The following is a 9,279-nucleotide window of genomic DNA, read 5'->3' on the forward strand; positions in this document are numbered from 1 at the left end:
TGTAGTAAACACACTTTACTAGGTCTTCCCAATTATATCAGATGGTGTGAAATTGGAAAAGATTCTAGAAATACCCCTATCTTTGAGGCCATAGATAGGATCAAGAATCCTTATAAGCCAAAAGTTTTTCAAGTTGTGACACTATGTGTGGATGTTCACATGTGATACTATCGTGACTGCAAAGATAATTATCTCTCAGTATTTGACTCTGCATACGAGTATTACCCTTACAAAGGCCATGCTAGGCATGGGTAGCAGAAGAAATGGCCTTGTACCAGAGAGGGTGCAAAAGAAATGGCTTGAAGCAAAGGTGGCTGGACAGCCGGATGGTGTGCTTGAGATGCAATTGTACAATGTACACAGTGGAGTACAAATGATTGCTCAAGATTATGAGCAGATGAAGTATGTTACCTTTGAGATTGCTTGATGGGGCAGAGAGAAGGAAAAAAGATAAAGATAGGTAGGAGAAAGAGCTCTCATATACTTGGATGAATGAGCAAGTGGATCACCAATATGCAATCTATGCTCGAATGCTATAAGCAGGTTGTCTGCATTAAGGGTGCAGTTTTTCTTTAGTTTATCATTTTGTGCATGAGATGAGTCTTGTGCATTCCAGGCAGTTGTGCTTTATGTGCATAATGGGATTGGTGTATGCATTAATGATGCTTTCTTCTGCCATGGATGTGGTGAGGAGAAGAGGGCTAGTTGTGCTTTATGTGCATAATGGGATTGGTGTATGCATTAATGATGCTTTCTTCTGCCATGGATGTGGTGAGGAGAAGAGGGCTTTCTTGGAGTGTTCTTGCACTGGAATAAGGAAAAGATACCAAAGTATTTGGTTAAAGTGGAGAGCCTATTTGGAGTGGTAAGCTTTATTGTTGTTGATGGGATGAATGTAGTTACAGATGGTTATGGCATGAAGGCTGAGGTTGGCGGTGTGTCCTAGGAGATATCCTCCATGTCAGATGTCTTTTCCATTGATGTTACCATAGAGTGCATCAGAGTTATGAGGTAGTGAGTTTTCTATCCTTCCTTGGTCAGGCAAGTTCCAGTTCCTACTATCATGGTGCTAGTACGAGCTTATGCAATGATGCATAAGGTGGAGCATGTTGTAGATGCTAGTGATTCTTCATCACCATATATTTTTGTTGATAAGCTAAATTTATGGCTTATGATGAAGTTTCTTGGTGTCTACATCGATGGATCATCCTACAAATATCTTTATGATGGTGTCTATATACTTGATACATGGTTAATTCCATGCTCTTGGAGTGTGTACATTTTAATTCACACATGGTTTATGTTTTCATTTTATATGATCATGTATGGATGGCATTGTATTTGATGGGTTCCTAGCCTTGGCATGTTGCCATTAAATGGTGCACTATTCTTACACTATGATATATGTTGTGTGCACATTACCCTATCATATTTATGGGTTTGGGTCATCGGATTTGGAATCTGATCCATCGGGCATGCCGTGTGTTGGTACTAAAGTATACCCAAAACTTAGTCACAAGTAGGATATGCACAATGAAGGGTTCTCATTAGTAAATTTACACCTTGGCGGGGGTAGTTAGAAGGGTACAACTTTTCATTACTCAATCACATGTATTTCATGAGCATAAGAGTTATAACTACATTCACTCTTGTATTCGGTACACAATAGCGATATAGGGATTCATGAAAAGATTTAATAGTGATCTTTGTATTTTGATCTTCACATGTGAAATTAACCTTGCAACATTTCTTAGAAATTAAAGTCTTCTTCCTTTAACACCCATCCCAAGAAGTGAAAAGATGCAGGGGAGAAGAGAGCTTGAGCTCTTGCAAGTACACACACACTCACGAAACCCTAAAAGAGAACACACAAGGTGAGAGGCTGAAAATCTTCTTCTTCTTCTTCACAACACTCAACACACCATATACAAAGATAAGAGTACACACCATATGAAAAGGTACTCAACCAAATACATACTAGGGTTCTCTATAGTGTGAACCAAACTAAATGAGCTGGCGCTATAACTATGCCAGTCTCTAGAATGGCTGTCACACAGCTTGTCATCCCACTGGCCGCATATCACCCATGATCTCACCAACCATGCCAGTAGTGTAAGTGTGGGGTCTATCCCCCAGGCGGGTCATCATTCAGTGCCCACCGCCTCACTAGATGAGCTCGATATCTCAACACTCCCTCTCGAGCTCAACTCCATCTCATGTACACCAAGCAAAGCCGTGAATCTATGGAGCTTCTCTGCACCCAATGCTTTGGTGAAGATGTTAGTGACCTGATCCTGTGTGTGCTGACATAAACAAGGTCAACGTCTCCTGCCAAAACCTTCTCTTTGACAAAATGGTAGTGGACCTCTATATGCTTCGTGCGAGCATGAAAAACTAGGTTTGTGGCCAACTATATACAGCTAATGTTGTCACAGAAAATGACAACTTGTCTATCCACTGATAGACCCAGATCTGCAAGTAGCTTTCTTAACCAAGCTACCTCACATGCTGCAGCACCTCTGTACTCGGCCTCTGTGTACTGGGGATAGAGCAAACGTAGGCTGCTTCTTGCTGCTCCAAGTCACAGCAGCACTCCCCAAAGAAAACATGAAGCTTCTAGTAGATCTATTTGAGATACTACCAGCCCAATCAACATCTGTGTACCCATGTACACATATCTCTGTCCCAGTTTCATAAAATAGTCCACAATGCAAAGTAGACCTCACATACCTCAGTATGCGTCTCAATGCATCCAAATGCGGCTTCGGAGGAACCTACATAAACTGACTCACCAACCCAACAGCATAGCTCAAATCTGGCATGGTAATCGTCATGTAGATCAGGCTTCCTACTATGCACCTATACATAGTAGGATCCTCCAAAATCTCTCCTGAATCTGCACTCAACTTGCCATTCTGATCCAATGGCACTGAGATAGGCTTACAGCCTGTCATACCATACTTGGACAATATGTCCAAGCCATACTATCTCTGCAGTAATCCAATACCATGTGGTGACCTAATCACCTCAATGCCCAAGAAATATCTAAGCTCCCCCATATCCTTCAACTCAAACTTCTGTCTAAGCAAGATCTTTACATCAAAGATCTCTACATCATGGTCCCCCGTAAGATCAGGTCATCTACATAGATGACAAGCACAACCCTCCTATCACTGTGTCTCACATACAGTGAGAAATCTACATTGGCTACATGAAAGCCAATAGTGACAAGATATTCTCAGAAATCTTGTCAGACCATGCTCTTGGTGCTTATTTTAAGCCATACAAGGCTTTCTTCAACCTGCAAACATGCTCGGGGTGACTCACATCCTCATAACCAAGTGGCTGCAACATATACACCTCTTCCTGCAAATCCTCATGCAAGAATGCATTCTTTACATCCATCTGATGTAAAGACTATTGCTTTGACGCAGCACTGCTATCACAACTCTCACTGTTGCCATCTTGGCAACTGGGCTGGAAGTTTCCTCATAATCAATGCCATATGTCTGCGCATATCCTTTGGCTACCAATCTAGCCTTGTACCTGCTTATGCTTCCATCACTGTTATGTTTTACTTTGTATACCCACTTGCATCCAATGGCTTTCTTGCCTTCAGGCAATTGCACTAAATCCCAAGTCTCATTTCCATATAGTGCATCCATCTCCTCATCCATAGCTTTCTCCCAACACACATTTCCAATAGCCTCATCAATGCATGTGGGCTCTACAACCTGTATAACTTTTGCCATGTATGCATAGTGATGTGCCACATAACCATCATAGGTAAACCTCTGCACAGGAATCTTCAATCTCCCAGATCTTTGCAGCTTTGCATTCATGGCTTTCATAGCCTTCTTTACACCAGGTGTTCTCATAGCTGGTATCCCAAGATCCTCATCAAGGCTCATCTCTGAGCCACTAGACTCTCAACCACTTTCTCTTTGCCTTTATGTGATGTACTAAATCACATTTGCAGGACTGGTATTATGACACAACCTGCCACTCCATGGTCTATCTAAACTGAACCACTAGATGAGGACTCTCCTAGTCTACTCAAAGACTGTTTAAAGATAGCTGAGTCTGTGAAAAGGCAATTTCATATTGGGTGTGTAAGTGGTGTGACTATCTTGAAGTTTGCTTGAAGTGCTGGCTAGGGGGCTTGGGAACTCTTTTCCTTGGTACCCGGGACAAAACATAACCAAATTCCTAAATGGATCCTATCACTACAGTGGTTGGGCGGTTGGCTAACCCATGAGACTCGATGGGGTTAGGCTCGACTGATGGATCCCTAAAATGAGACTAAATTCTGTTATGGTACGATAGATGAAGTAAATCCTAGATAGTCTTGTTCTATGAAAAAGAATCAATGGCTGTGCCTCTCGATGAGGAAAAAAGCGTTGGTCTCTATGATCCAAGTGCAAGTTTCTTCCTTGATCTAACCATGAGACTTATGGGTTCAGTCGGATCAGTTTGGTTAGTGATGACCTTGACTATGTTAGAATAAAAATATCATTTATGAATTACCCATGCTTTCTGGGCGAGGGAAGCTTTTTCGGGTTGGAAGAACCGAGGGATTAGTCTCTTGTCCGGATATCCATGGGCAAGGCCCCAAGTGAGAGGCTCTGCCCTGCACAAGAAGTGCTACTTCCACTACTAGCACCCCTGAATTCGTTGCGTGGAGGGGGCACGGATCTTTTAATTAGGATGCGTAAGCAATTTGTACTTTCCTCACTGTCTGTTTTCTTACTGAAATAGAAGTTTGAGAATTGTGTTTTGATTTCCTTTTGAATTTGTTGAATTTAGGGATTTACCACTGGGGGATATCTTCATATTACAAATATATGAGGATTCTTTAGAGATGTATGGCATCTCTGTCCTTGAGATGCCACAAGGTGTTTATCTCTTTCAAAAAGATGATAGTTCTTTCACTGTTGATGATGAAGATTCTCCCACTTGGAAAGTGTCATTTCTAGGATATCATCTTCCAAAAGTACTGTAAGTACCTGAGACACCAACTGAACGTTCTTATTATTATGGTGGTGAGTTACTATCTTTACTTGTTAATATCTCATAATTGAATATATATATATTTTTAGGTCCTATGCCACAGTCGATTGGGGATATTGGATTTCGAACGGCTCAGTATGATATTGGATTTCGAACGGCTCAGTATGATATTGGATTTTTGATTAGAAAATTTACACTTCCACAATTATGAACGGTTGCACTTATTTTTTTTTTGTGTGTGCGAGAGAGAGAGAGGTATTAACGTCGATAGAATGCAACACGAGGGCATTAAGTGGGACTTTTTTTTTGGTGTGTGAGAGAGGGAGAAACGTCTAGAGGAAGGAAGAGAAAAAATGAGAGAGAGAGATGGGGGAGCAGAGAGCGAGAGACATATGGTTCTTTTCTAGAACCTTGGTCACCAACAATGCGCGGGTTCAATACATAGAGCAGAGAGATTCATACTCGTGTGTGTAAGAGAGAGTTTATGTGTGGAAAAGTGTGTGCGGAGAGAGGGAGTGTGTGTGAGAGAGAGAGCAGATATAATTTTTCTATGTGAGCATATTTCTACCAACAAGGAGTCGCTATGGATGGACTGCGTACAAGACATGCTCAAGCAAACAGAAGAAGAGTTTTCTGCAAGGATGCACAAAGCAGTCCTGCCGCAGAAGAAGAAGAAGAAGAAGAGGGGGAGTAATGCCTTCCAAAACCTTGCATAAATCTTGTGTAGGTACACAGAAGAGGGAAACCTACTCTACGGTGTGAAAAATTGGGTTGTAAGCTTATAGATCATTCGGAAACTACCAAGCTTTTATGCTGGTGAAAATCGAAAGAAAGTGCAACGTGCAAAAGAAGGTTTTTGACAGATCTATGAATCAGAATAACTGCTCCTGGAAATCTTAAATCACACGTCTTATCAAATGCGGCAAGCCACGCCATGCTCTCATCCTGTATCAGAAAGTGAAGAAGGAATTTTTACATCCAAATAGGTATACCTTTGTAGCCTTAAGGCTTGTAGTGCTGAGATGAAAGATGTAGAAGGAGGCCGCCAAATACATGCAGTGATTGCCAGAGAGGGTGAAAGAGAACTTTTTGTCAGCAATGCACTGGTCGACATGTATGCCAAATGTGGCTCGTTTGCAAAAGCACAAGAAGTGTTTGACAAAATTCCAATTCGAGATGTAGTGACGTGGATTGCACTGATGGCAGGATATGTCAAACATGAGTGTGCTCGTTTGCAAAAGCACAAGAAGTGTTTGACAAAATTCCAATTTGAGATGTAGTGACGTGGACTGCACTGATGGCAGGATATGTCAAACATGAGTGTAGTACGGAAGCACTGAACTGTTTTGAACAGATACAACTCGAGGGGGTCCCTCCAAATGCTGTCACATTTGCTTGTAGCTTGAAAGCTTGTGGCAGTATTGGAGCCATAACAAGGGCCGAGAAATACATGATGAGATTGCCAGAAAAAAACTGCCGGAAAGAAACCTTGTTGTTGGCAATGCGCTGGTGGATATGTATGCCAAATGTGGCTCTCTTGCAAAAGCACAAGAAGTGTTTGACAAGCTCCCAGTTCGAGATGTAGTCTCATGGACTGCACTGATTGCGGGATATGCCAAACGTGCTCTTGGCAAGGAAGCACTGAACTGTTTTGAACAGATGCAACTTGAGGGAGTGTCTCCAAATACAGTTATGCTCACTTGTAGTCTGAAAGCTTGTGGCAGTATTTGAGCCACAGACAAGGGCAGAGAAATATATGTTGTGATTGCTCGAAAAGGGTTTTTGGAGAGAGACCTCCTTGTCAGCAATGCACTGGTTGACATGTATGCCAAATGTGGCTTGCTTACAAAAGCACACGAGGTGTTTGACAAGCTTCCAGTTTAAAATGTAGCCTCGTGGACTGCTGTGATATAGCAGGATATGCCAAACATGAGCTTGGTGAAGAAGCACTGACTGTTTTGATTAGATGCAACTTGAGGGGGTCCCTCCAAACGTGCTCATATTCGTTTGCAGCCTGAAAGCTTGTGGCAGCATTGGAGCCATAGACAGGGGCCGAGAAATACATGGTCAGGTTGCTGTAAACGGGTTGTTGGAATCAAATATTGTTGTTAGCAATCCATTGGTTGATATATATGCCAAATGTGGCTTGTTAGCAAAAGCACATGAAGTTTTTGACAAGCTTCCAATTCGAAGTGTAGTCTTGTGGAATGCACTGATTGCAGGATATGTTAAACATGAGTGTGGTGAGAAAGCATTGAACTGCTTTCACCAAAAATGCAACTCGAGGGGGTTTCTCCAAATGCGGTCACATTTGTTTGCAGCCCAAAAGCTTGTGGCAGTATTGGAGCCATAGACAAGGGCCGAGAAACACATGCTGAGATTGCTCAACTAGGGTTGTTGGAAAGAGACCTTGTTGTCTGCAACGCACTACTGCATATGTATTGCAAATGTGGCTCTCTTGTGAGAGCACAGGAAGTGTTTGACAAGCTACCAGTTCGAGGTGTGGTTTCATGGACTGCACTGATTGTAGGGTATGCCAAACACGAGCTTGGTGAGGAAGCACTGAAATGTTTTGAACAAATGCAAGGCCATGGGGTCTGTCCAAATGCTGTCACGTTTGTTTGGAGCCTGAAAGCTTGTGGCAGTATTGGAGCCACAGACAAGGGTAGAGAAATGCATGTTGAGATTGCCAGAAGAGGGCTCTTGGGAAAAGACCTTGTTGTTGGCAACGCACTAGTTGATATGTATGCCAAATGTGGCTTGCTTGCAAAAGCACAGGAAGTGTTTGACAACCTTCCAGTTCGAGACAGAGCATCCTGAAATGTAATGATTGCAGGATATGCCAAACATGAGTATGGTGAGGAAGCATTAAACTGTCTTGAACAGATGCAACTTGATGGCATCTCTCCAAGTGCTATTACATTTGCTTACAGCTTGAAAGCTTGTGGCAGTATTAGAGCTACAGAGAAGGGCAGAGAAATTCATGCTGAGATTGCTGGAAAAGCGTTGTTGGAACGAGATTTTGTTATTGGCAATGCACTGGTCGATATGTATGCCAAATGTGGCTCCCTTGACAAGGCACAGGAAGTGTTTGACAAGCTTCCAGTACGAGACATAATCTCGTGGACCACACTGATTGCAGGATATGCCAAATCTGAGCGTTGCAAGGAAGCATTGAAGTGTTTTAGATAGATGCAATTTGAAGGGGTCTCCCCGAATGCAGTTACTTTCATTTGCAGTCTAAAAGCTTGTGGCAGTATTGGAGCCCAAGACAAAGGTAGAGAAATGCATGCTGAGATCACTAGAAAAGGGTTTTTGAAAGGAGACATTGTTGTGGGCAATGCACAGGTGGATATGTATGCAAAATGTGGCTCGCTTGCTAAAGCACAGGAAGTGTTTGACAAGCTTCCAGTTTGGGACAGTCACTTGGACTGCACTGATCGCAGGATATGCCAAACATGAGCATGGCAAGGAAGCACTCAAGAGATGCAGCATGAGGGGGTCCCTCCTGATGCTGTCACATTTGTTTACAGCCTGAAAGCTTGTGGCAGTATTGGAGCCATAGATAAGGGCAGAGAAATACATGCTGAGATTGCCAGAAAAGGGTTATTTGAAAGTGACCTTGTCATTGGCAACGCATTGGTCGATATGTATACCGAATGTGGCTCGCTTGCAAAAGCACAGGAAGTGTTTGACAAGCTTCCAGTTCGAGATATTATGTCATGGAATGTGCTGATTGCAGGATATGCCCATGTAGGAGAAAGTGAAAATGTTTTCCATATTTTTGACACGATGAGAGGAGGTGGCCAAAAGCCAGATGGGTTCACGTTTGTCAGTGTTCTTAATGCATGCAGTCACATAGGTCTAGTGAATAAAGACCAGTTGTACTTTGAGTCCATGAGGAACGACTATGGCATTGGTCCTACTCTTGAGCACCACACTTGTATGGTCGATCTCCTTGGTCGTGCAGGCCACTTAGACAAGGCGGTGGGGATGATTAAGAAGATGTCGTTCCATCCTGACCTCATATTGTGGCATTCTTTGTTGGATTCTTGTCGAAAGTGGGGTAATGTGGAGCTTGGAAGAAAGGCCTATAAACATGCAGTGGGATTGGGTGAAATGGATGGTGCTTATGTATTTATGTGTAACATCTATGTAGATGCTGACAAGCAGGAGGATGCAGAGAAGGTCCAGGCAATGAAGAAGCTAGGACATCGTGGGCCTTATGATGAGGGGATTGTACACCGGTTTCTGGTTGGGGATGACTAA

At 42.7% G+C, this 9,279-nt stretch overlaps 1 protein-coding gene and 1 pseudogene across 1 annotated transcript; both read left to right on the forward strand.

Moving 5' to 3' along the window:
* Positions 1–247: 247 nt before the first annotated feature.
* On the forward strand, positions 248–8,202 carry LOC147614570 (pentatricopeptide repeat-containing protein At4g18520, chloroplastic-like). The gene is made up of 5 exons (XM_086780560.1): positions 248–402; positions 4,807–4,998; positions 7,024–7,348; positions 7,483–7,735; positions 7,847–8,202. Exons 1-5 carry the CDS (start codon positions 248–250, stop codon positions 8,200–8,202), a joined length of 1,281 nt encoding a protein of 426 aa, XP_086636686.1.
* A 294-nt stretch (positions 8,203–8,496) lies between these two features.
* LOC147614571 (pentatricopeptide repeat-containing protein At2g20540 pseudogene) lies at positions 8,497–9,279 on the forward strand (annotated as a pseudogene).

Source organism: Cibotium barometz, chromosome 42 (assembly GCF_041138505.1).
Source record: "Cibotium barometz isolate CiBa-2024 chromosome 42, ASM4113850v1, whole genome shotgun sequence".
Taxonomy (NCBI): Eukaryota; Viridiplantae; Streptophyta; class Polypodiopsida; order Cyatheales; family Cibotiaceae; genus Cibotium; species Cibotium barometz.